General features: G+C 40.3%; 1 protein-coding gene across 1 annotated transcript in view; it reads right to left on the bottom strand.

Moving 5' to 3' along the window:
• The window catches only part of LOC126457305 (mitochondrial 2-oxoglutarate/malate carrier protein-like), a 41,940-nt gene extending 15,735 nt beyond the window's left edge, over nucleotides 1-26,205 (bottom strand). The window contains exons 1-2 of the mRNA XM_050093488.1: nucleotides 25,959-26,205; nucleotides 18,992-19,228 (exon numbers count right to left, since the gene is read on the bottom strand). Coding sequence (XP_049949445.1) covers nucleotides 18,992-19,228; nucleotides 25,959-26,023 — 302 coding nt within the window. The 5' untranslated portion in view covers nucleotides 26,024-26,205. The remainder of the gene's footprint in view (nucleotides 1-18,991; nucleotides 19,229-25,958) is intronic.
• Nucleotides 26,206-27,691: the final 1,486 nt, after the last annotated feature.

Below are 27,691 nucleotides of genomic sequence, written 5' to 3'. Positions count from 1 at the left end.
TGTTACTTTGTCCTGTCGTCAATTACATTTCGCCATATGGGATATATACATAGACAACTGAACTTTGACATCCTAAAACTTATATTAGTTAGCACTGAACCTAGATATGAAGTCTGCATTCATCATATTTTAGTTCGTTTTGTATAGACAGGTATTGGTTCAAATTGCTCTGAGCACTATGGGACTTAACATCTATGGTCGTCAGTCGCCTAGAACTTAGAACTACTTAAACCTAACTAACCTAAGGACATCACACAACACCCAGTCATCACGAGGCAGAGAAAATCCCTGACCCCGCCGGAAATCCAACCCGGAAACCCGGGCGCGGGATGCGAGAACGCTACCGCACGACCACAAGCTGCGGACTAGACAGGTATTGATGAACACTGTTACTTGGTTGAAACACCTTACACTAATTGACTATTAATACTTAAGAAATATGATTTTTCCATTAATTGCCCCTGTGTGCAAGGTTTTACCATACTGTTTATATGTATATAAAAACAAAGATGAGGTGACTTACCGAACGAAAGCGCTGGCAGGTCGATAGACACACAAACAAACACAAACATACACACAAAATTCAAGCTTTCGCAACAAACTGTTGCCTCATCAGGAAAGAGGGAAGGAGAGGGGAAGACGAAAGGAAGTGGGTTTTAAGGGAGAGGGTAAGGAGTCATTCCAATCCCGGGAGCGGAAAGACTTACCTTAGGGGGAAAAAGGGACAGGTATACACTCGCACACACGCACATATCCATCCACACATACAGACACAAGCAGACATATTTAAAGACAAAGAGTTTGGGCAGAGATGTCAGTCGAGGCAGAAGTGTAGAGGCAAAGAAGTTGTTGAAAGACAGGTGAGGTATGAGTGGCGGCAACTTGAAATTAGCGGAGATTGAGGCCTGGCGGATGACGAGAAGAGAGGATATACTGAAGGGCAAGTTCCCATCTCTGGAGTTCGGATAGGTTGGTGTTGGTGGGAAGTATCCAGATAACCCGGACGGTGTAACACTGTGCCAAGATGTGCTGGCTGTGCACCAAGGCATGTTTAGCCACAGGGTGATCCTCATTACCAACAAACACTGTCTGCCTGTGTCCATTCATGCGAATGGACAGTTTGTTGCTGGTCATTCCCACATAGAATGCATCACAGTGTAGGCAGGTCAGTTGGTAAATCACGTGGGTGCTTTCACACGTGGCACTGCCTTTGATCGTGTACACCTTCCGGGTTACAGGACTGGAGTAGGTGGTGGTGGGAGGGTGCATGGGACAGGTTTTGCATCGGGGGCGGTTACAAGGATAGGAGCCAGAGGGTAGGGAAGGTGGTTTGGGGATTTCATAGGGATGAACTAACAGGTTACGAAGGTTAGGTGGACGGCGGAAAGACACTCTTGGCGGAGTGGGGAGGATTTCATGAAGGATGGATCTCATTTCAGGGCAGGATTTGAGGAAGTCGTATCCCTGCTGGAGAGCCACATTCAGAGTCTGGTCCAGTCCCGGAGTGTATCCTGTCACAAGTGGGGCACTTTTGTGGTTCTTCTGTGGGGGATTCTGGGTTTGAGGGGATGAGGAAGTGGCTCTGGTTATTTGCTTCTGTACCAGGTCGGGAGGGTAGTTGCGGGATGCGAAAGCTGTTGTCAGGTTGTTGGTGTAATGATTCAGGGATTCCGGACTGGAGCAGATTCGTTTGCCACGAAGACCTAGGCTGTAGGGAAGGGACCGTTTGATGTGGAATGGGTGGCAGCTGTCATAATGGAGGTACTGTTGCTTGTTGATGGGTTTGATGTGGACGGACGTGTGAAGTTGGCCATTGGAGAGGTGGAGGTCAACGTCAAGGAAAGTGGCATGGGATTTGGAGTAGGACCAGGTGACTCTGATGGAACCAAAGGAGTTGAGGTTGGAGAGGAAATTCTGGAGTTGTTCTTCACTGTGAGTCCAGATCATGAAGATGTCATCAATAAATCTGTACCAAACTTTGGGTTGGCAGACTTGGGTAACCAAGAAGGCTTCCTCTAAGTGACCCATGAATAGGTTGGCGTACGAGGGGGCCATCCTGGTACCCATGGCTGCTCCCTTTAATTGTTGGTATGTCTGGCCTTCAAAAGTGAAGAAGTTGTGGGTCAGGATGAAGCTGGCTAAGATAATGAGGAAAGAGGTTTTAGGTAGGGTGGCAGGTGATCGGCGTGAAAGGAAATGCTCCATCGCAGCGAGGCCCTGGACGTGCGGAATATTTGTGTATAAGGACGTGGCATCAATGGTTACAAGGATGGTTTCCGGGGGTAACAGATTGGGTAAGAATTCCAGGCGTTCAAGGAAGTGGTTGGTGTCTTTGATGACGGATGGGAGACTGCATGTAATGGGTTGAAGGTGTTGATCTACGTAGCCTACGTAGCCTACGCCTGTGGGCGTGAAATCATAGTGACTGGACCATGGTTCAATGGAAAACTGTCACCTTGTTAGATGACGCATTCCTTGTTAAATCAGATTTTTGGTTGTGTCTGGATACACTATCGCTCAGAGGATACAACATATCACGGGCCAAGGCGAGTAGGGTTGCCTCTGCTCTGGGGGCCAATCATGTGAGCTTCTACAGGGCCTGTGTAATGTCTTTCCAAACATCGGTAGCATCTTCCAGCAGGATAACTGCCCATACCATAATAATGCAACAGTGGTTTCAGGAGCATAACAGGGAACTCAAGTTGATGTTTAGACCACCAAATTTGATCCGAATCCAAGGGGACACACGGGGAATGCTTGTAACCACCAGCTCCATACCCTGAAATCACCTGCGCATTACTTAGGAGCACTGCATGATGTGTATAGATTTTACTCCCTGCATTATTCATGTTGTGCCAAGCACCTCTGGAAAACTACCAAGGGCTTCTTGAATCCATGCCACACAGAATCACTGCTGTATTGCATTCAAAGGGTGGACCAACATGCTATTAAGCAGGTGGGCAAAATGTTTTGGGTCATCAGTGTATTAAAATGCAGTTCATAACTGATTTTGAGAGGCTAACACCATCATATTTTCTTGTCAACTTATCCTGACTCAATTAAAAATGAAATGTTTTCCTCTACAGTACTCTAACTGAGCAATTTTGCTATAACTGGCCACACACTCAGAAATTAATACACAGGCATTTTCTTTTTAACTATAAAACCATACTTTCAATTACTGCTTCAAGTATTTAAGTTATGATCCACTTCCAATAAAAATATCTCATTTCCTGTCTACAACACTGAAAGACTAGCTATTAACTTGTGTCTTTTCTGGAATACTTTCTTCCTGTTTAACTGTCTAGCAACGGGTGTACAAGGTTTTATGATAATAGAATCGACAATCTTGTACTGCTGACATGCCTCAACTGTACATGTACACTATAGTTCTGAAGAAGGATTTATTAGAAGTCCAGCAACATTCTCCATCTTGTTTATGTGCCTATCAATGACAGTCCCTCGACCATTCAGGGAATTCTTACCTTTACTATCTGCATTATCCATTACTCATGTTGTGCCAAGAACTTTCTATTACCATATTTAATTAGAATATTTCATCAGGAGAATGTAGCTAAGTGTTTAGGAAAAAGGCAGTTCCTTAGGTGTTTGCTCAAATTTAAACAAACACATTTTTATAACTTCATTTACAGTTTTGTAAATTTGGATAAAGTAAAGCATTGCTTCTTACTGCTTAGTTTTGAGGATCACACTTAGCAACAGATAACTGAATTATTGCTGCAGATGCACCAAATAACCACACAAAGATTTGGAAAACACACAAAAACTGTTTAAATCATATTTTGGAAATGAAAGCACTTACATTGCAAGAGATTTTTAGTGTATATTATGGTCTTCAACAGTCACATTTTAATCCCGTTATCACTCTGTTGTTGCCCCTGATAAACTGAAACTAGAGTCTGTACTCAGTGTAGAGTACAGACTGTGTTAATTGTGCACAATAAAATAGAATTTCATTCCAGATTGGAAGTGCAGCCTGTATTCTGCTTTTCAGGAGCACTACACTATCAACTGTGGCATCCATATATGCCTCACAGACTGACTCCACTTTTCAATTGCTGGTCCTATAGTGCTCCTACTCCACCTTCAGCAAAAAAAGGTAGGACTGCCAGAATTAGGATGCCCCTAGCGTGCAGCAATCTGGGACAATTAAGCTATCATTTTTCCCCTTCCCCTTTTGAAAGACATGACATTTCCTCACACAACTATCATGAACAGGTACCAAACAAAAATCCCTTCGAAGGTGACTACAACCATGATGTAAAACTACAATATTTACAGATTCTGCGCCATAGTCTTTCTAGCAGTGAAATCACACTGTGAAGCAATTGCATGCTCTTCCATAACCTATACCCCCAAAATAATCTTACAAGCTACTTACGCTAAAGAAAATTTCATAATACTCTACAACCTTCTTTCTTACTTCCAAGATCTCAATCTGTACAGTATACTGTGTTTAGATGGTGTGAGATCCTTTTGGTTTTTATTCTGCCTATCTTCCCTTGCTCTTTTCTTTGTTGTCGGGGCTGGTAGTTGTGCTTTGAAATGGTCACAGGTGTCCAATGTTAATTATGGTCATTTGATGTGGCAATTGTATCTTGACATTTAGGGGTGATGTCACCTCGATCAGCTGGTATAGCCCCAGGTACCACATAATAAACGTCTCGGTCTTACCTTTCGGGTTATAGGGGTTTGACAGCAGCACCCACTGCCCTATTCTATACTCAGGCAAGTTCTCTGTATGTTTCCCTACCTCTTTCTAATGCTCCAGGGCTTTGGTGTTTGTTCTCTGTATATATTTCTACACTTCTCTTAATGTCTTAGTGACATTCTGAACTGACTCCCCATTCCTCTCAATCTTTGGTTTGACTACACCGAACTCCAATGGCATCGCCCTCCCATACATTACCTCAAACCGAGAAATCTCAGTACTGATATGTACTTTGGAATTATATGCTGTGATGACAAATGGTAAGTAAACATACCAGTCATTACGGTGGCTGTTGACACAGTAACTCAACGTCCTAACAATGGTATGATGTCTGCACATAGTTCTACCACTGGTTTTCGGGTACAACGGGATAGTCCTTAGGTCCCAAACTTATAATAAATGACAGAACTGTTTCATCAAGTCCAACATGAAGTTAGTGTCTTGGTCTGTGATTATCATTTAAGGGACACAAAACTTGGGCAACCAGTTACTCATCATGTCCTGGGCAACTATAGACATTCATTGATATGGAATGTGATTACTGCTAAGTATTGTGAGAATTATCAATAATAAGTCAGAATGTAACAGTTTCCACTGGTGACTGGCTAAAATGTCTTAACTGGCAACAGCCTTCTTCAGCTGGAATATTGTCCCCCAAGATAGACCATACATTGCCAAAAGTCAATTCTGGCATGATGTTTGAACAGGAAGTCTAGACCCAGAATTGTGTAGTAGCCTTCACTTACAAGAGGCTCCTGAAATTGTTCTGCCTCAACCTTGAAACTTAATATTGCTGAACCTTATGATCTCACATCACTCTCTCTCACCCACACAAACTGCAGTGTGGTGGATTTAACCTTTTCCTTCCTATGAGGTCCAAGCTTGACACATTGATGCATGCACTCCTTTGTCCAACAAGAAATTATGTTTCTTACCTCTTATAACCCCTACCACAACACACACTGCCTGTGTGCATGTTTCTAAAGCACTGAAATTTAACACCAATGTTGCCCACACCACAAACATAGAGTCCACATTCATATTTAATATCTGCATATTCTGCCCTTTGCTTCTAGAATTCTGCAGATGATGAACAACAACACAATACTTCTCACAATCTGGCTGGCAGCACTGCCCTGCTCATCCACACCTGTAACACCTTATGCCAGTAGATAAAATATCTCACCTATTGCACACTCATGTCACTATATGTACTTCCCCCTGCCCTGTATCTATCCTAATGGCAGCATTTACGTCTTCTGGCATACTTGCCTGAACCCTTTTAGACATACCGAGTGGCTGGCCCTATGCTTTGCTTCCTGGAGTATAATCTTATTCGCTTCATCAATCCCTGTTAGTTCATACCTGTGACCACTGACTTTCCTTATCCCATCACTGAAACTCTGACGACTCACAGTGCTTCTGTGACATTCCACTCAGCTGCTTGCAGAAAAACCTCTCTCTATTCCATTTCTTAGTGTTGCCGGAGCCCTTCTTCTAATTGCTCAAATGTTAATGTGATCCTCAACCTTACAAATGCTTATACCTCCCCCCATCAATCGCAACTAAGCCATTTGCAATAGCTGAACATCTGACAAACACCTAATCTTTGTTGCTGCTTCCAGATCAATTAGGGAGGGCAATACATCCTCACTTGGTTTGCCAGGAAAGGTAGTAATCAACATGGCAGGTGGATGCCACCCAACGCAGTAGACAGACTGGATGATGTCTTACCCCCATCCATGGCAAACACTGGCCTATGCAATTCTGCCTTATCTGCTGACAATTGCACTTCCTGATTTATCAATGACTAAATCACCTCTTGTGTGGACACACCCTGCATCCTGGACTCTTGTTATTGTGGAACCTTTACCCCCAACAACCAAGTACATTAATACAACAATACCAGCACAATATATACAATCATGTTCTACTACTTACACTTTACAGCTAATCATGAGCCACTTCAGGTCAGTACACTATCTAGCAGTATGGCCATAATGATGGCAAGTGAAACACTACACTAATATTGACTCAACTCATGGTGCACTGTGCCCTAATAGGTCACACCGCAAGAATCTTACTGGAATTGTGACACATCTGCTGCTTCCTCCAGCTTTGTAAATGTTACACTCAAGTTATGATTATGGTCTCATCTTGAACCCACCTCTACTGCACACAAAAGAAAGAAAAGAAAGAGAAGAACAACGAAAGAGTTCGTCCAATCACTCAACAGTAACACTCTATGATACCTGCTGTGGCTGTGACTTGATGCTGGGTCCAGCTACCAATGTATGTTTTGGAGATACTTCTGACACCAAAATCTAGAGGCTCAGAGTAGGTAGCCTCTACAGTGGCAGAGTTGAGGCAGTGAGTTGTCAAGATGCTTACCCATGGTGGATCAAGACAGCATCCTTAAGAGTCAAACATTTTACTAGAAAACAAGCTATAGCACTCATTGCATCATTCCAAAGCGGCAATGCCCCCTTGGCATGTGCAGCAACAGCAAGTGCAGCAATGCTGATACAATAGGTGGCCAGCAAGTGCAGCAATGCTGATACAATAGGTGGCCAGCAGCCATTTGGGAGCTGGGCCAGAAAGTGTGACAGCAACTGAGAGCAGGACACGGAAGCTATGATTCTTACAAAGGAAGATGGGCCTCCAGGTATAGCATCCAGCAGAGCCGTACAGTGTCAGTTTGCCTGCACAAGTGCAGGTGGTGGAACAGCTGTACCACCCCAGTCACAAATGGCTGACCTCCAGGACAAAAGGTTGGCTGCGGCTGAAGTGAGCCCAAAGGGGACCCACCAGCTGGAAGACACTAAGTTCATGGGAGTGGAGTTAGAACCAGCAGTAGGCTTATCAGTAGTTCAGCCCGAGTCTTGGAGGAGGAGATTAGTGTTTAACGTCCCGTCGACAACGAGGTCATTAGAGACGGAGCGCAACCTCTGGTGAGGGAAGGATGGGGAAGGAAATCGGCCGTGCCCTTTCAAAGGAACCATCCCGGCATTTGCCTGAAGCGATTTAGGGAAATCACGGAAAACCTAAATCGGGATGGCCGGAGACGGGATTGAACCGTCGTCCTCCCGAATGCGAGTCCAGTGTGCTAACCACTGCGCCACCTCGCTCGGTGTCTTGTAGTGACTGCTTGCAGAACTGTTCTGTATCACCCTGGCACCAAAGCAGTCCTTGGCTCAGACTGTGCTACCAGACCGAGATGCCTTTGTCAAAAAATGGTAAGTATTTATAAAGCGTCAGTGCCTATTCTTCATGCCGAAGTTCTGCTTCAATCCACGTACACCAAACTAAGGCAATGGCTAGGTGTAGCAACTGTCCTGCCATTGCGGTGGTTGCACTGCCTTTCCGCTGTGTTGTCAGTATTGTGGATGCTGGCACCCAGCCAACAATGTGGAAACAGACTGGTGGCACTGCTGCATCTGTCGTAATTGTGTTTTGATTATATCTGCACCCGTTGGCTTCCAGGGACCTTTTGTAACAGCTGTGGCAGAGCTGCTATTTTAGTCCACCACACCAAGAAATAGTGGTGAAGCTACAGTTGTATGAGGGTCCTAACTTGGCACAAAGCTAGAGACCAGTCAACTGGAACATGTGGAACAAGACTACACCAAGAAGACTGTTTTTCCTCTTCTGCAAATGGAGAAAAATTTCCATATGTTATTAACACTGCAACTCGCATTGTTTCTGTTAATGGAAAGATAATGAGATGCTTCTGTACAAAATCGAACCCAAACCATGAAATTTTGACCTGCAGGTGTTACAAATAAATTTGAGTCATTTTGGCATGTGGTAACTGACAACTATTTTAAACTGTGACAATCTTACCAAGTGTGTCAATTTTCTAATATCGAAGCTGCATATACCAAAGCATCATAACAACAGCTTCTCTTGAGTTCTGCAGTTATAATAAATACCTGCTGATCCTGCCATGAATGTTATGTTCCAAGTTAGTATGCCAGACACACATTTGCAACCAACCACGACCATGGATAGATAACATCAAGAGCATGATATCTGAACCTAGAAGAACTGACTGTTTTGTGTGGTAGATGCAGAGACACCACAGATTTGAATTAAGCGCCTGGTGAAAGTGGAACAATTTGATGCATCTGTGAGCTTATTTTAAACAGAGGAAAAATACGCTTTACTAGTAAGCCTTACAGGTTGAGATCAAACTGGATGCCTTCCCTAACTCGTGCAATAACTGGTGGAAGCCATATCGTTCTTACTGATACCCTTTTCAGAGGGCATTCATTTACGTTATTCAAAATTATAATAATATATTTTTACAACAATTTATGAAGATGGGGACTAGAAACATGACTTTTAGTAATGAATCTACAAATCTGTATAGTGAGGTTTGAAATGTCTGTGCAAATTGATTATTTTACTACACTGAATATTTTACTCTGCAACAGAGCACCACTGTTCTGAATCCTCTATGCACATTGAAACTGTGTGGCTGACTGTGACTTGAATGTGGAACCTTGCCTTTTTGGGTAATGCTCCCAGTTACAAAAACTTGGATTTTTAGTGTAGTACACTTACCACTGTACTGTGTCAGCACAACCATGATTTGGATAAGCTAGAAATAAAATGCTGCAACCATCAGTACATTGTTTAGGCTACGTCCAATAATTTCTGACACCATTATTCAAGTGATTTTGGATAAAACTTCAACTGTGTTATACAAATTTACAATTTTATCTTTGAAACGCACACACTTTGAATGTAACTGCCATTACAATAGCATGAGTGATGAATTTTTCCAGATGACAATTTTCAATAGTTAGCACAGTTTGTCTATGTAAAGGATGAACCCAAACTCCACTGACAAAATTTCAGAGATTTTTCAGGGATTTTCCTGAGCATTTTCGTGTTAGGATTCCATGATCTCCAGCAGCTCCCTGCAAAGTAACTGTATTTAGTTTGATTTCTTACCCACATATTTCTTCGTACCTGCATTGCACTGAAAATACCTATACAATAGGGAAACAAAACAGTAACACATACTCACAGTACTTGCTGTTGACAACTTCATTTTATGCCAATACAGAGTGGCACAGCAACATTATGCCAAGCTGTTTCCAGAGTGATGGGAGCCACATCACAATACTTTTGCATCTATACATAGACTCCTATGAGAAACTGGAAACTATTTTGGCAATTGATTGTTCCAGTTCTTTTCATCAAAGAACCTATTTGTTAGCACTAGCAAACATGGCAATGCTTCACAATTGCCAAATATGCATGGGAATTGGCTGTATGTCCTAACACAGGGTATCCATGGACATTTTTTCAGGATGCAAATTTCGGTTCCTCTTTGGTTTTTATTGTTTTTAAGGTTTTTTTAAAAATATTTTGTAGACAAAACAATTACAAACTTCAGGTATGAACTGGTTTTCTAAAATATCAATTCTTGGAGGGACAACATGCAATTGAGCATGCAAAATTTTGTGTGTGTGTGTGTGTGTGTGTGTGTGTGTGTGTGTGTGTGTGTGTGAAACACATCAATGCCACGGTAGATGGCACTGACAAATGAAAGCTCCCCTTACCACGGTCAAGAGGCAGCATGTCTATACCAAAACAAGTACCCTCACAGACAAAAACTGTGTCACACAACATGTCAAGCCTTTTTGGGCATTTGTGTGATCATGGGTCCTTTCAGACAGATGAATGTACATGGAGTTGGTGGACTGTGCATACAGCAGATTTGGAGGAGTGTGTTCAGCCTCTTGACAATTTCCATCTGCTTGGTGGCATATAAACACCTACTTGGCTTGTTCCCAACATGAATACCAGGCCATTTTGCTGCTTACAGTATGCTGTGTCAATCACACAGGCTGCAAAATACAAGGAACACACAGTACATGGGCAGATGAACTTTTATTTGTCAACACCACATGCTGTGGCAACAGACACACATGTTCATAGGACCTTTTTGCCTCTATTTCCAGTCAGGAATCCGTCCCTGCAGTTTTTCGGTTTTATTAATATTCACTTGATGGTTACTATGTGGCAAGAGTTAGAAAAAGAGCACATACAACTGACCAAGCTAAAAGAACTTTGATTGTAAATCAGTTCCAACATGTTTTAATGTCTGTCCTTGAGCCTTCTTTATAGTCACTGCAAATAAAATCTTGTTTCCTTAAAGTGAATGGGGAAATCTGTAAGGATCATTGATGAGCAGGGTATGAGAACAAACTCTCCAGTTGCTGAACCTATGAGGATAATAGCATAACTAACTGAAAAGAAGAAAACTCCTAACAATATTGCTTTATCCCATGACCACAGCCTAATTACTGACCCAAAGCTGATTGCAGATCTGTTCAATTTGTACTCTGCCACAATCCCACACTTGCAAATAATTTAGTGACTGAAAAATTTGAAAAAATTGATATGAAAGATACTCGGGTACTTGCAAATCTTGGCTGGCCGGAGTGGCCATGCAATTCTAGGCGCTACAGTCCGGAACCGAGCGACTGCTACAGTCACGGGTTCGAATCCTGCCTCGGGCATGGATGTGTGTGATGTCCTTAGGTTAGTTAGGTTTAATTAGTTCTAAGTTCTAGGTGACTTATGACCTTAGAAGTTAAGTCGCGTAGTGCTCAGAGCCATTTGAACCTTGCAAATCTTGAAGTCAACAAAGATAGCACGTTCTTCTGCCCTGTTTGTCAATATGAGCTACTAAAAAATCATACACTCATTAAAAGATAGTTGTTCAGAAGGTATTTATGAGATACCTGATTACACGGTAAAAATATCAGCAAACTTTCTTCTTACACCCTTATTGGACACTTGCAATTCTTCACTTCAAAGTGCTTTTTCCCTCATCTTCTAAAAACTGCTACAGTAGTACCCCTGTACGAGACAGTAGATGCCCAGGAAATGTCAAATTATACACCCGCACCACTAATATCTGGCTTTCCATAAATTACTGAACTACTCTTCCTAGCTCAGCTAACAAAATTTTTCAGTCAGAATAATATATCATCAGAATGCCAACATGGTTTCAGAGCACAGTATTCCTCTGAGACTGCTACTTTTAATCTTGTTAACCACATCTCAAATGCAGTTGGCAAACACTCCAAAAACACAGGTATTTCCTTGGATTTGACAAAGGCTTTTCATGTTATAAACCATTCAGTTATCTTAAAGTTCACTGTTATGGTGTGCGAGGCGTGCCAAATGAGTGAGCGAGCTCTTATTGATGTAATCAATCTCATATTACAGAGGTCAAACTCAAGCACGATAGCATTACACAGTACTACCTATCAGAGCCATCCTTATTATCACGCGGTACATTGCAGAGCTCTGTCCCAGGACTACTACTTTTTCTAGCATACTTTAATTGCCTACCCTCATATGAAGAACGCAGAAGCAATACCGCAATACTATTAACAGATGATATCATTTGCTTATTGAAGCAAAAAAGAGAAGATCTTACCACTTATGCAGTTGTCTCTGTGTATGAAGTTTCCCAGTGCTTCTATAGAAACACAGGCTCATTTTAAAACCACATAAACCTGATACTTTCCACTTTTAGACCTGTTGTTGTTGTTGTGGTCTTCAGTCCAGAGACTGGGTTGATGCAGCTCTCCATGCTACTCTATCCTGTGCAAGCTTCTTCATCTCCCAGTACCTACTGCAACCTACATCCTTATGAATCTGCGTAGTGTATTCATCTCTTGGTCTCCCTCTACGATTTTTACCCTCCACGCTACCCTCCAATACTAGATTGGTGATCCCTTGATGCCTCAGAACATGTCCTACCAAGCAATCCCTTCTTCTAGTCAAGTTGTGCCACAAACTCCTCTTCTCCCCAATTCTATTCAATGCCTCCTCATTATTTATGTGATCCATCCATCTAATCTTCAGCATTCTTCTGTAGCACCACATTTTGAAAGCTTCTATTCTCTTCTTGTCTAAACTATTTATCGTCCACGTTTCACTTCCATACATGGCTACACTCCATACAAATACTTTCAGAAGAGACTTCCTGGCACTTAAATCTATATTTGATGTTAACAAATTTCTCTTCTTCAGAAACGTTTTCCTTGCCATTGCCAGCCTACATTTTATATCCTCTCTACTTCGACCATCATCAGTTATTTTACTCCCCAAATAGCAAAACTCCTTTACTACTTTAAGTGTCTCATTTCCTAATCTAATTCCCTCAGCATCACCTGAGTTAACTCTAGTACATTCCATTATCCTCATTTTGCTTTTGTTGATGTTCATCATATCCTCCTTTCAAGACACTGTCCATTCCGTTCATCTGCTCTTCCAAGTCCTATGCTGTCTCTGACAGAATTACAATGTCATCGGAAAACCTCAAATTTTTTATTTCTTCTCCATGGATTTTAATACCTACTCCGAATTTTTCTTTTGTTTCCTTTACTACTTGCTCAATGTAGAGATTGAATAACATCGGGGAGAGGCTACATCCATGTTTTACTCCCTTCCCAACCACTGCTTCCCTTTCATGTACCTCGACTCTCATAATTGCCATCTGGTTTCTGCACAAATTGTAAATAGGCTTTCGCTACCTGTATTTTACCCCTGCCACCTTCAGAATTTGAAAGAGAGTATTCCAGTCAACATTGTCAAAAGCCTTCTCTAAGTCTACAAATGCTAGAAATGTAGGTTTGCCTTTTAGACCTAACAAAATAAAAATGCATAAAAGCCAGTAGTTCACATTAGCAACCAGAGAATTCAAAATATTTAGGCCTTTTTCCACAAGACAATCTAAATTGGAATAGTCACATATCTTCCTTAAATTCAGAACTCTGTAAGTTAACATATGTGATCAGAATGCTAGCCAGCAACGCAACTCAAAAAACTGTAAAAACCGTGTACATTTCTCAGGTACACTCACTGTTAAGATATGGTGTGTTTTTGGATAATTCTCCTCATGCTGTAACAACATTCAGAAAGCAAAAGACAATAAACTGAATAATAAGAAAAGCCAAAAATAGAAGTTCATGTAAGCCTTTTTTACAGAATTAAATATTCTTCGCCTTCACCACATTTAAATTTTTGGAATTGTGCTGCTTGTAAGAAAAGGTATGATGAAGAAGGAGAATGTCTTAATTCCAAACATTATTGTGGGTGAGCATCACATTAGGTTGCAGAAAAATATTCATCTAAACTGTTACCGCACAACTCTGTGCCAAAAGGGTTCTTATCATTCAGGTGTAGTATCCTACAATAAGCTGCCAGAAAGTATTAAGAGCACCAATCAAGTAAACACATTCAAAAAAAAGCTGTCAAATCGTAAGTATCCGATATTGCTGTACTCTAAAACACTGTCCAATGTCTGCCACACATTGTATGTATAAAAGATTTTACCAGATAAATAAATAAGCAAATCTGAAGCTCACACTTAATTCCAACAATATTACGAAAAAGATAAGAGTGCTACTCATTGTTGGTGGTGGTGGTGGTGGTGGTGGTGGTGGTGGTGGTGGTTGTGGTGGTTATGGTAGGGTGTATGGGTTAGGTCTTGCATCTAGGTCTATTACAGGAATATGATGCAAGAGGTTGGGAACAGGGGTTGTTTATGGATGGATGAGGATATTGTATAGTGAGGGATGAGGATATAGTGTACGGATGGAAAAGGATATTGCATGGGTTCAGTGTACGGTGGGAAGGACAGTGGATAGGACATTTCTCATGTCAGGGCACAATGAGAGGTAGTCAAAACCCTGGTGGAGAGTGTAATTCAGTTATTCCAGTCTTGGGTGGTACTGAGTTATAAGGGGAACACTCTTCTATGGCTGGACAGTGGGACTTTGGGAGGTGGTGGGTGACCAGAAAGATAAGGCATGGGAGAATTGTTTTTGAACAAAGTTGGGGTGCTAATTACAGTCTGTAAAGGCCTCTGTAAGACCCTCGGTATATTTTGAGGGGGACCGCTCATCACTGAAAATGTGAAGGCCACAGGTGGCTAGGCTGTATGGCAGGGACTTCTTGGTATGGAAGGGTGGCTGAGTCGAAGGGGGGGTATTACTGGTGGTTAGTAGATTTGATATGGACAGAGGTAGTGATGTAGCCATCTTTGAGGTGGAAGTCAACACACCTAAGAAGATGGCTTGTTGGGTTGAGTAGGACCAGGTGAAGCAAATGTGCAAGAAAGTGTTGAGATTCTGGAGGAATGTGGATCGGGTGTCCTCACCCTCGATCCAGATCATTAAGATGTCATCAATGAAACTGAACCCAGTGGAGGGTGTTTAGGAAGGATTCCTCCAGATGGCCCACGAGTAGGTTGGCATTGGATGGCGCCATGTGAGTGCCAATAGTCATATGCCGGATTTGTTTGTGGGTAATGCATTCAAAGGAGAAGTAATTGTGGGTTAATATATTGTTGGTCATGGTGACTAGGAGGGAGGTTGCTGATCTGGAATCCATCGGGTGCTGGGAAAGGTAGTGTTCAATAGTGGTAAGGCTATGGCCATTAGGGATGATAGTGTAAAGGGAGGTGACATCATGTGGTAAAGGAACAGGAACTGGGGAGTGTCAGTAGAGGAAATGGTTGGTATTTTTTATATAGGAGGGTTGGTTGTGGGTTACAGGCTGAAGGCATTGGTCTACAATAACAGACAAAGGCTCCATCACTGTTGTTTTGAACTGCAAGAATTACCTGGCAGAAGGACTCTGGCAGCTGTCAGATAAATTCACCTACAGACCCTGCCACAGCGACCCCATTCCAGGAATTCAGCAGGATCTTCAGTCTCTCCTCAAATCCTTAATCCCATCCCAGAATCTCTCCTGGGAGTCCATCCCTCTCCTCACCCCTACTACCCCCCTGCACTCCAACCTTCTACACGATTCTTAAAGCCCATAACCCAGCTACCATGGAGGCTCCACTGTGGTCAGTTACTGTGCTCCCACTGACAGCATCTCTGCTCTCGTAAACCAACACCTTCAGCCTATTACCCACAGCCTGCCCTTCAATATAAAAGATACCAACCATTTCCTGCACCAACTCTCCACAGTTCCTGTTCCTTTACCACATGGTGCCCTGATTGTCACTACTGATGCCACCTCTCTTTACACTATCATCCCTTTTGTCCATGGCCTTACCACTATTTAACACTACCTTTCCCAATGCCAGACTGATTCCAAACCAATAACCTCCTTTTTAGTCACTGTGACCAACTATATCCTCACCCACAATTACTTCTCCTTTGAAAGGATTACCTACAAACAAATTTGGGGTATGGCTATGGGCACCATCCTGTGCCAACCTATTCATGGTCCATCTAGAGGAATCCTTCCTAAACATCCAGAATCCCACACCTCTTACCTAGTTCTTATTCGCTGATGATATCTTCGTGATCTGGGGCAAGGGTGAGGACACCCTATCCACATTCCTCCAGAACCTCAACACCTTCTCCCTCATTTGCTTCCCCTCCTCCAACTCAACCCAACAAGCCACCTTCCTAGGTGTTGACCTACACCTCAAGGATGGCTGCATCAGTGCCTCTGTCCACATCAAACCTACCAACCACCAGCAATACCTCCAGTTCCACAGCTGCCACCCGTTCAACACCAAAAAGTCCCTTCCATACAGCCTAGTCACACACAGCTGTTGCATCTGCAATGATGAGGCATCCCCCCTCAAAATATACCAAGGGTCTCACTGAGGCCTTTATGGACTATAAGTACCCTCACAAACTTGCACAAAAACAGATCTCCCGTGCCTTATCCATCCAGTCACCCACCACTTCCCATAGTTCCACTGTTTAGCCACAGAGGAGCATTTACCCCTTAACTCAGTGCCAGTGCTGGAGCAAATTAATTACGGCTTTGACTACTCCCAGTCGTGTCCTGAAATGAGAAATGTTCTGCCCACTATCCTTCCCACCCCTCCCACAGTGGTAGTCCATCATCCACCAAACCTACACAATACCCTTGTCCATCCCTTCTCCCAACCCCTTGCCTCATGGCTCATATCCCTGTAATAGACCTAGATGCAAAACCTGTTCCATCATCCTGCTCCTGCTCGTAGTCTGGCTTCAGTTGTCAGAGACTGGTCATGTGTGTGAGTTGCGTTTGTGAGAGTTGTGTTTGTGCGTGTGCCTGTCGTCTATTTTTAACGAAGGCCTCTTTGGCCAAAAGCTTATTTTGTGACAGTCTTTTTGTTGTTTGTATCTGCAACTCATCATCTCTGTTATATGGTGAGTAGCAACTATCCTTTTCATAAAAATGTTGGATTCCATTCTAGATTTTCCACTATAACATAAAAACAGAACATCTGACTATGATACTCGCTTCCCTGATCATTTGTCAGGAGATTGTCGAAACAGTGAATACATTACAGTAAAATTCTAATTTTTATAGAATTAATACGTTGTCAGATGTAACACAATTATGTACTTTTAATAAATTTATCATACACAAAATATCCAATCTTGCTGTCAAAACTGAAATCTAGCAGACATTTTTACTTAAGCTGGTCTAACAGCCCCTGTTAAGATGCTCATCTATAGAGTAGAAGGAGTTGTCTTTCAAACTTGTTTAAACTGTGCTTCATCTGAAACCAACATTTTAATGGTTGCTGGCAATTTATTGAAAATTTGTGTTCCTGAATATTGGACCCCGTTTTGGTCTTTACATTGACTGTTCTTATTCCTAGTTTTGATAGTACATATTGAGCTATTGACTGGAAACACACACATATTTGCAACAAATTTCATCTAGGAATAAATATACTGAGAAGCAGTGATTAGAACATCCAGATCTGTGAACAGGTTTTTACATGATGTTCTCGAATTTACACCGCAAATGAGTTATTACATGCTTTTGCACTCTCAAAACTTTTGATCGGTTTGACGAGTTACCCCAGAACATAATCCCATAAAACATAATAGAATGAAAGTAAGCAAAGTATGCCAGTTTTTTTTATATTTATATCTCCTACATCTGACCTCATTCTCACTGCAAATACAGACTTGTTGAGGCACTTCTGCAATTCTGTGATCTGCCCTTACCAACTGAATTTATTACCAAGTTGTAATTCCACAAATGTAACACTGTCAGCCTGTTTTATCTGCTTGTCTTCATGCTTTATACAGATGCTGGAAGGAAATCTCTTAAAGGTTCTGAATTGCAAATCTGGGTTGTTTCCAATGTTTAATGACAGTGAATTAGCTTTAAACTATTTGTTAATGTCAGTGATAATTTGATTACCATCCATTTCTAAATCTGTACTTGACTTGCTATTTACAACAGTGTTTGTATCACCTGCAAACAAAACAAACTTAGCATATGGCAATGTAACAGACATGAATGTACACAAGAAAAAGCAACAGAGGAACCCACATGCAATTAATTCCCAATCATGTTAGGACTGACTGCTTACTCCACAGGTATTTCTCAATGACACCATTTGATTGCTGTTAGGTAAGACTGGAACCATGTTGTAGCACTGCCAGTGATGGCATAATATTCTAATTTGCATAGGAGAATGGTGTGATTCACAGTCAGTGTCTTCTGATAGATCACAGAAAATACCAGTGGCCTTTAATTTGTTATCTAATGAATTAAGTGCATTCTCATTGTAATGTAAATAGCCTTCTCTATATCGGAACCCTTAAGGAACCCAAGCTGTCACTTGGACACTATATTATTTGTAGTCAGATGTTTAAGGAGACGCTTGAACACAACCTTTTCAAGCAGTTTTGAAAAAGCCAGCAAAAGTGAAACTGGTCGATACTATGAAGGCATCTCTTTATCCCCCTTCTTGTGAAAAGGCTTAACTTGTGTATAACTTGGTCAGTCAGGAAATACTCCATTGATGAGAGACCGATAACGCAAATAACTTAATACAGAACTCAACTCACATGAACACCCTTCGATTAGCTTTGTTGATAACATTATAACAGCTAGAATACTTTGATTTTAAAGATTTTATGATGGATGCTACTTCTTTGGGAAAAGTGAATGTCATTTCCATTTTATTGAAGTTATTTGTAGAGACTGGTCTCAGATATTCCATCGCACTGTTTACTGAACCTGAGCAGCTACTTTTAGCTCATTCATCATTATTCAACATAAATCTGTCAAAAAAATAAATTTCATATGAACTTTGTCCTGAAATCTGCCTCGTAACAGATTTATATAGGAGAATGCTGAATTGTCAAAGGACATCTTGGCTCACACACACACACACACACACACACACACACACACACACACGCACACACGCACGCACAGAACTACTGACTAGATACTCACCCACTGAAAGTTTCAAGTAGCCATGTGTAGATACCAAGCCTTGTAGTAGTGTAGGTGGCCTGTCTCAGTAATCCTGCACTCAATCCAGTGTACAATCTAAATATGCCTTCATTTTTCACAATGCTTGTTAGTGCATGAAAACTTGTCTTGTACTCCTTTGTTTTGGCACCCATCCCTGATAATTGCATTCTGTTCTTCACAAGATCCAACGGTTGAACAAAACATGTTGCTGCCATTCTGTTGAATCAGAACTCTGTGTAAGAAATGAATGCTCAAACACTATTGCACATTTTGGTGAAGATAACAAAACTTGTCTAAATATTGAAGTATGTTCATAAAAAATATCAACCATCAAAAAATGCCATATAAAACAAAAACGGCATAAATATTTATAACCACAGCTAAGTATTTGTGAAACTAATGTTTACAACAATACTGAGAGGATAGACCGATACTCACCACACAGGAATGTTGAGTTCCAGACAGGAGCAATGGAAAAGAAGGCTAGAAATATTTTGGCTTTCAGATAAAGTCCTTCTTCAGAAGTAGCAAACACACACACACACACACACACACACACACACACACACACACACACACACACGGCCACTGCCTCTCGTCACTAAGGCCCGACCAACTTAGTTTCCAGAGACAACAGTGGGCATGCATGGCGTGGCTTTTTTGAGTGTGTGTGTGTGTGTGTGTGTGTGTGTGTGTGTGTGTGTGTGTCTACAGTGCATGCACGTGTTTTTAGTTCTGAAGAAGGACCTCGTGAAAAGCTGAAATATTTCTAGCATTCTTTTTCATTGTGAAAATAAATCATCATTAAAGAGATACTAAAACATTTTTAAAGCTACACCTATGAAAATTGGTATAATTTCTTGGTTAGAATTTTAAAAAATACATGTTTTTGGGAACTCAACCCATGTTGTTGTTGTGGTCTTCAGTCCTGAGACTGGTTTGATGCAGCTCTCCATGCTACTCTATCCTGTGCAAGCTTCTTCATCTCCCAGTACCTACTGCAACCTACATCCTTATGAATCTGCTTAGTGTATTCATCTCTTGGTCTCCCTCTACGATTTTTACCCTCCACGCTGCCCTCCAATACTAAATTGGTGATCCCTTGATGCCTCAGAATATGTCCTACCAACCGATCCCTTCTTCTAGTCAAGTCGTGCCACAAACTCCTCTTCTCCCCAATTCTATTCAATGCCTCCTCATTAGTTATGTGATCTATCCATCTAATCTTCAGCATTCTTCTGTAGCACCACATTTTGAAAGCTTCTATTCTCTTCTTGTCTAAACTATTTATCGTCCACGTTTCACTTCCATACATGGCTACACTCCATACAAATACTTTCAGAAACGACTTCCTGATACTTAAATCTATACTCGATGTTAACAAATTTCTCTTTTTCAGAAACGTTTTCCTTGCCATTGCCAGCCTATGTTTTATATCCTCTCTACTTCGACCATCATCAGTTATTTTGCTCCCCAAATAGCAAAACTCCTTTACTACTTTAAGTGTCTCATTTCCTAATCTAATTGCCTCAGCATCATCCGAGTTAGCTCGACTACATTCCATTATCCTCATTTTGCTTTTGTTGTTGTTCATCTTATATCCTCCTTTCAAGACACTGTCCATTCCATTCAACTGCTCTTCCAAGTAGTTTGCTGTCACTGACAGAATTACAGTGTCATCGGCGAACCTCAAAGTTTTTATTTCTTCTCCATGGATTTTAATACCTACTCCGAATTTTTCTTTTGTTTCCTTCACTGCTTGCTCAATATACAGATTGAATAACATCTGGGAGAGGCTACAGCCCTGTCTCACTCCCTTCCCCACCACTGCTTCCCTTTCCCACCTTCAGCTTCCCTTTCCCACCTTCAGAGTTTGAAAGAGTATTCCAGTCAACACTGTCAAAAGCTTTCTCTAAATCTACAAATGCTAGAAATGTAGGTTTGCCTTTTCTCAACCTAGCTTCTAAGATAAGTCGTAGGGTCAGTATTGCATGTGTTCCAACATTTCTACGGAATCCAAACTGATCTTCCCCCAAGGTCGGCTTCTACCAGTTTTTCCATTCGTCTGTAAAGAATTCGCGTTAGTATTTTGCAGCCGTGACTTATTAAACTGATAGTCCAGTAATTTTCACATCTGTCAACACCTGTTTTCTTTGGGATTGGAATTATTATATTCTCCTTGAAGTCTGAGGGTATTTCACCTGTCTCATACATTTTGCTCACCAGATGGTAGAGTTTTGCCAGGACTGGCTCTCCCAAGGCTGTCAGTAGTTATAATATAATGTTGTCTACTCCCGGGGCCTTGTTTTGACTCAGGTCTTTCTGTGCTCTGTCAAACTCTTCACGCAGTATCATATCGCCCATTTCATCTTCATCTACATCCTCTTCCATTTGCATAATATTGCCCTCAAGTACATCGCCCTTGTATAGACCCTCTATATACTCCTTCCACCTTTCAGCTTTCCCTTCTTTGCTTAGAACTGGGTCTCCATCTGAGCTCTTGATATTCATACAAGTGGTTCTCTTTCTCCAAAGGTCTCTTTAATTTTCCTGTAGGCAGTATCTATCTTACCCTTAGTGAGATAAGCCTCTACATCCTTACATTTGTCCTCTAGCCATCCCTGCTTAGCCATTTTGCACTTCCTGTCAATCTCATTTTTGAGACATTTGTATTCCTTTTTGCCTGCTTCATTTACTGAATTTTATATTTTCTCCTTTCATCGATTAAATCCAATATTTCTTCTGTTACCCAAGGATTTCTGCTAGCCCTCGTCTTTTCACCTACTTGATCCTCTGTTGCCTTCACTACTTCATCCCTCAAAGCTATCCATTCTTCTTCTACTGTATTTCTTTCCCCCATTCTTGTCAATGTTTCCTTTATGTTCTCCCTGAAACTCTGTACAACCTCTGGTTTAGTCAATTTATCCAGGTCACATCTCCTTAAATTGCCACCTTTTTGCAGTTTCTTCAGTTATAAGGTACAGTTCATAACCAATAGATTGTGGTCAGAGCCCACATCCACCCCTGGAAATGTCTTACAATTTAAAACCTGGTTCCTAAATCTAATTATATAATCTATCTGATACCTTCTAATATCTCGAGGCTTCTTCCATGTATACAACTTTGTTTTATGATTCTTGAACCAAGTGTTAGCTATGATTAAGTTATGCTCTGTGCAAACTCAACCCATAAAAGGGTGAAATGGGGGATGAAATGTTTCATGAAAACTATTTCATCATGAAAGTATTTTTATAAATCCAAATCTATGAAAATTTGTATGTGACTTCTCAGTTAGAAATAAAAAGTTTTGTGTTTCAGTGTTTTCAGACATGGGAATAAAATAGGGGATGAAAATTTTTATGAAAATATGTTATACAAAACATTTTTAGGGCTAATTAAATGAAAATTGGTAATTGGCTTCTAAAGAAATGTGTGTTTGGTGGTGAAAGTTTCCAAGAAAATATCATGACCACTGACTCCAGCTAACAAAATCACTTTTTGGTCAGAAGCACATTCAGAAAAAGACCAAGCTTGTATGGTCTTAATTGGTGTGAAATTTCAGAAGCTGTTGCAATTTGTGAACAACATAAAAATTTGATTAAAAAAATCTGTGCAGATCATACAGTCTACATGAGTAAAGCATCAGGTACTGAGTTAGTATAGTATAAAGTGTTTCTCTCTCAAATTTTAGTTGTCATTTCTCACAATTATTTCACAACAATCCTGAATAAATTTTATATTACTTGTGCCTCTGGGTTTGCTTACGTGTCTTTAAGATGCAAGAAGTGCTATACTAAGGTGAAACTCACCAACTACTACAGTATACAAAGTTGGTACATTCAAACCATGAGTACCAACAGATATCTTGTAAATCAATTGGATGGTAACATGCTTGTAGGCCTATATGTTGGACAGTCAGTTATTACCACACCCTTGAGAAATACTAGGTTCAGTAGGCTTCCTTACATGTACTAACAGAGACCGTAACAGAAGATTACAGTAACGTGGAAGTAGATGAGATTTTTCTATGAGAAAGACCCAGCTTTCCACAAATATTAACACCACGGAACGAAAATGCACAGAGAGAAAGTACAGCAATTACTGAAACACTAAGTACATACATTAACTACACAATAAAAATGTAAAGACCTTTGTCACATATGTCTGCATCAAGTGTGATGGTAAGTGCCTTGGTTATCATTACATGAATTTACTATAAAGGTTTAAATGCTGATTTCTGATTTAAGGTATCTGACTGATAACATCTTTTATAGGTGCAAGAGAGTGATACTGATATTATCCTAAGTGCACATCTCAAGATTCCCTGATTTTAGAGGAAAATTCGAAGTGGTGTATAAGATACAGATGCAAGTTATGATTATGGATGTAAAAGTTAGTACTTTCAGACAGAGGGCAACAAGAAAAGTACCAAATTGTGATGATTTGGTATAGGGACATTTTTGAGGGGGACACAGAATAGGTAATAGCTAACCAAGGACATCCCCGCGCAACACGTGATTCCATCTTTGAAAGAGTGCAACAGAGTTTTCGCTAAGTTTGCTGACTCTGACAGTTTATCAGTGAAATATTTCAAACTAGATTAAGTAGGCCTACATGATTTTAAAAGTCATATGATACATATGAACTTATCATTGCTAAACACTTAGCACAATTTCCTAGTGATTAAGGATTAGACTGTAGACATAGGCTACTCTCCCTTTCGGAATATATCATAAGTAATACAGTTAAATTTGGTCGCATAAGAGAAAGAGAGAGAGAGAGAGAGAGAGAGAGAGAGAGAGAGAGAGAGAGAGAGAGAGAGTGTTCTGTCTTATGCTGATTCTTCAGGCACAGCTCAACAGAATGACAACATGGAAAATCTGGAATTCCAAAGTTAGTTCACCTCACTGTAACCATTTGTAATCTTTATAATGCTGTGCTTCCACAGTCGATCAACATGATTAATATTCATAACCAATTATGCTGTCAGATTGACATTTGTTCTCAGTTATTTTCCTACATGCAAAATCTAAACACGTGCCATTCCTTAAACTGTTCCCCCAATTATCTACTGCAGATATTCGTCACAATGATTTTCTAATGAAAGCTGAAATTTTGCATATGGTAATAACTCCAGGTACAAAATAATAACTCCATTGACAATAAATATATAATAATTCAGCTACATGCAATTTTTTTAAATTTGATTTTGCCCAGTATTGTCTAGATAACAAGAGAGATTTTTGTTCATGAAATATATTTGTAAGGGAGAAGAAATATTGAGCTGTTATTGTGAAAACCTGTCTGAAACAGATTCCTGCCAAACATCACTCAATCTCTTCTAAGCTATGATCCTTTTCTTTGCTGATTACCCACAAAGATGATCCCATAAAACAACAATGCTTGAAAATATCCAAAGCAAGCAGCTCTCACAGAATCCTTATGTGTAGATGATAAAATTGTGCATAAGGCAATAAGTTGCTCACAATTCAAAACTGGAATATAAAGGAATGTTCAATACAGGTTGTCAGCTTTGACCAGTGACACAGGAAACGTGCAACAAACACTGTGTACAATATAGTCACAGATTTGTTGGTTTTGCCAACTCGCAAGCAAACTGTCACCTTCAAACCTAGCCTACACATCAGGAAAAGTTACAGATCAGTCCTTCATCACAACCAGGTTTTTTTAGTACCACATTCGTTGGCTTCCCAAACTGTAGACTTCCAACCCAACCTATACCTCGGGCTAAAATAGAGAGCAATGTGTCAACACAACCTTTTTTTGCCAACTAACAACAAAATTGTGAACACAACCAAAAGGTGACATGACAGAGCAGCTGTTACCATTGTGCCACATTCCTCTTGACACCAAAAGTGAACAGTTAAAGCTTATTTTGTCATCCAGAGACTATTCAGCATTAAATATGCAATCTACCACCACCACCATTGAGAAACTGCACTGAATATCAGGATATTCAATTTGAGAAAATTGTTTTAAATGCCTAAGGCAGCAGGGCTACTTCATATACTCTTAGCACCAGGATTGTCTGGCATGGTGTTTGGGGGCTGCTTTTTTTTGTACAAACTACTACTTACCAGCAAAATATTGCGCAGTAGATACTTTGCATCACATAATTTCTGTGATTAATGGCCGAGTAAGAAACCATTTTGTGGCTTGACAGGATTTTTTGCTAACACCTTATTCTTGAATCAAGTCACACAATTTATACAATAAAGAGTTAATAAGATATGCTTTCAATTTTTGTTTTGAATTAATATGTTTTCCCAATTTCTTGCTTTGTGTCCGTTGGTAGCTCAAATAGGCTATTTCTGCACTATAATACCCTCTACATGGTAATTGCTTTATTTTGTACTGTGGCTGTGTAAAGCATTTTGAATGTGACAGAAGTTTGTTATTAGATACATGGCACTTGGTGCACATGTATTGGAAAGCTAGTGAAATAATTTCAAGACAAAGGTTAATTTTGAATTAAAATAATTCTACATCCAAAGGCTTTGATTGCTACATGTGCAATGTCAATTTCCAGTGTTCAAACATTTTATCACAGCACTGCACGAAAGTAATTGACAGCAACTACATGTAAATCATGGGCAGATAGCTCAAAATTTAATACACAACTGTTCATGAAGATTCAGTCTGTACTATTTTAGAAACTCAACAGGCTAACTACAAATAAATACGGGTATGTAACATGAGTAATATACTACAAATAAATACGGGTATGTAACATGAGTAGTGTGTTACTTTTATTGTCACTTTACGGATTGCTGGCCCACATACGGTTTGTATACTTTTCTACCGTTCAGGGTAATCTGGTAATAAAATATCACATATTTAATAAACGTGTGTTTCCCGATGTCAATAAGTTTGGCATTATTTATGTAGCAGAACCAAAGTTGACAATTTAATCAATTAGACTTACCCGGACAGACCGCCAAATAAAAATTTTATGTGCTTGGGAATGGATTTTGGAGGTTCCTGAGACATTTTCGTTGTGTTTTTATGCCGGTACTACACTAAACCACACTCAACACACACTCACTCTCTACCAACTCCACGCTTACTGCCTGCCCGCTGCAACACTGTTATGTCATTCTGAGGTCACTCCGGTCAGCTGTCTTACTACTACTTTGCAATAAAATTCGTAGGCTTGGTACTGGGCGCACACTAACGAACATGATTTTAAAAAGGTAGACTATCTTCCTGTTACCAGAAACATTACAATTCAAACTAATCAATGAACATTATGCACTTTTACTGACTCGTATGGTTGGATTTCCACAGATGCAAATAAGACGAGGCGCAGCGGATTCGTCAACGTAACGCGGCAAATACGAAAAAAAATTATCTCGTACAGTCCGTCTATTGTTACGTACAAGCGTTCGGAAATAAAGACTCAATTTCACAACAGTAACTCGGTATGGACTCATATAAAAACGTTCTCTAAAGATCTTAATTAACAAATAAATTTTTAGCAGTCAACTGTTTTTTGTAGACTGATTACAATAATTTTCATCTGAAAACGTATGAATGTATGCCCTAAACAGTAGAATAAAATATTATGTTACCTTGTTATGTGTGTCAACACATTTATTTGTGATGGCTAAATAGTTTGTATGCTAGAAGCCAATAAAAAAATAAAATAAAGTAATACATGCTCTCTGGGGAATTCTGACGTCATTGTTCAAAGCCGACGGGTTGTGTCCCCTGCTAAACTAGACCCGCGTAGGTAATATAGGCGAATAAGTAAATAATCAAAGATCTATCTCAGCCAATGGAGAGTTTCACTGCGCAAATTAACTAGTATTCGTAATACGTGGTCTAGTAAAACAGTAATGTTAATAGATTAAAATCACACGGTTGATTAACGTAGTAATAAAATAAAACTGCAAGTCCAACTAAGTTCCTTCAGAATGGTACACTGCGTGACATTGCAGAATAGAAATATTTATCACATTTTTCTTATAGTAAAAGTAGTCAGTTTTGAAAAGGTTGTAAATATGTTCTGCCGAGTTAGCTTCCCCTCTATCCTCGTTCCTTAAATTCGAATTATCACGTTTGTGTGAATTATGAAACATGGAAAATACTCTACTTCACGGAAGCTCTTCAAATTAATGTTTACGATTATTTTTCAACCTTAATTTGCAATGCAATACAATAATACTCTAGGAATTCAAGTAATGTGATTGCATTGCACTTGAATTTAATTTACATCCTAGACTTCTTTTCACTTCTCAATGTCGGAGAGACTTCTTCGAGGGACCTATAAAATACAACAAAAGCAATATAATAATTGGGCCAGTCTTGAGAGGATTATGTATAAGATGTAGAATGCATTGTATTCTATCATACGCGCTTAATCTTATTCAGGTCGAATCCAAAGCCCAGAAACTTCCTGATAGACGAAAAGTTGGCCGGAGCTTGATTTTGTGGTATTCTGACTACACCTTCAGTAAAAGAATAAACTTCTTTAAAAATGTGCTGGACAGGATTGACTGCCAGTCTGAAGCTGCGGGACTGGGACAAGGGATGCACTTAAATATATTTTCCAGCGCGTCAAAATAAATTTTGGCAACTGTTTCCTATCAGGAATCATAAAGAATTCCTTATATAAACTATAGAATGGAAGAGAAATAGGAAGAGGCAAAGCATGGT

This window comes from Schistocerca serialis, chromosome 2 (genome assembly GCF_023864345.2).
Source record: "Schistocerca serialis cubense isolate TAMUIC-IGC-003099 chromosome 2, iqSchSeri2.2, whole genome shotgun sequence".
Lineage (NCBI taxonomy): Eukaryota > Metazoa > Arthropoda > Insecta > Orthoptera > Acrididae > Schistocerca > Schistocerca serialis.
This window is presented reverse-complemented; position numbering and strand designations above follow the sequence as displayed.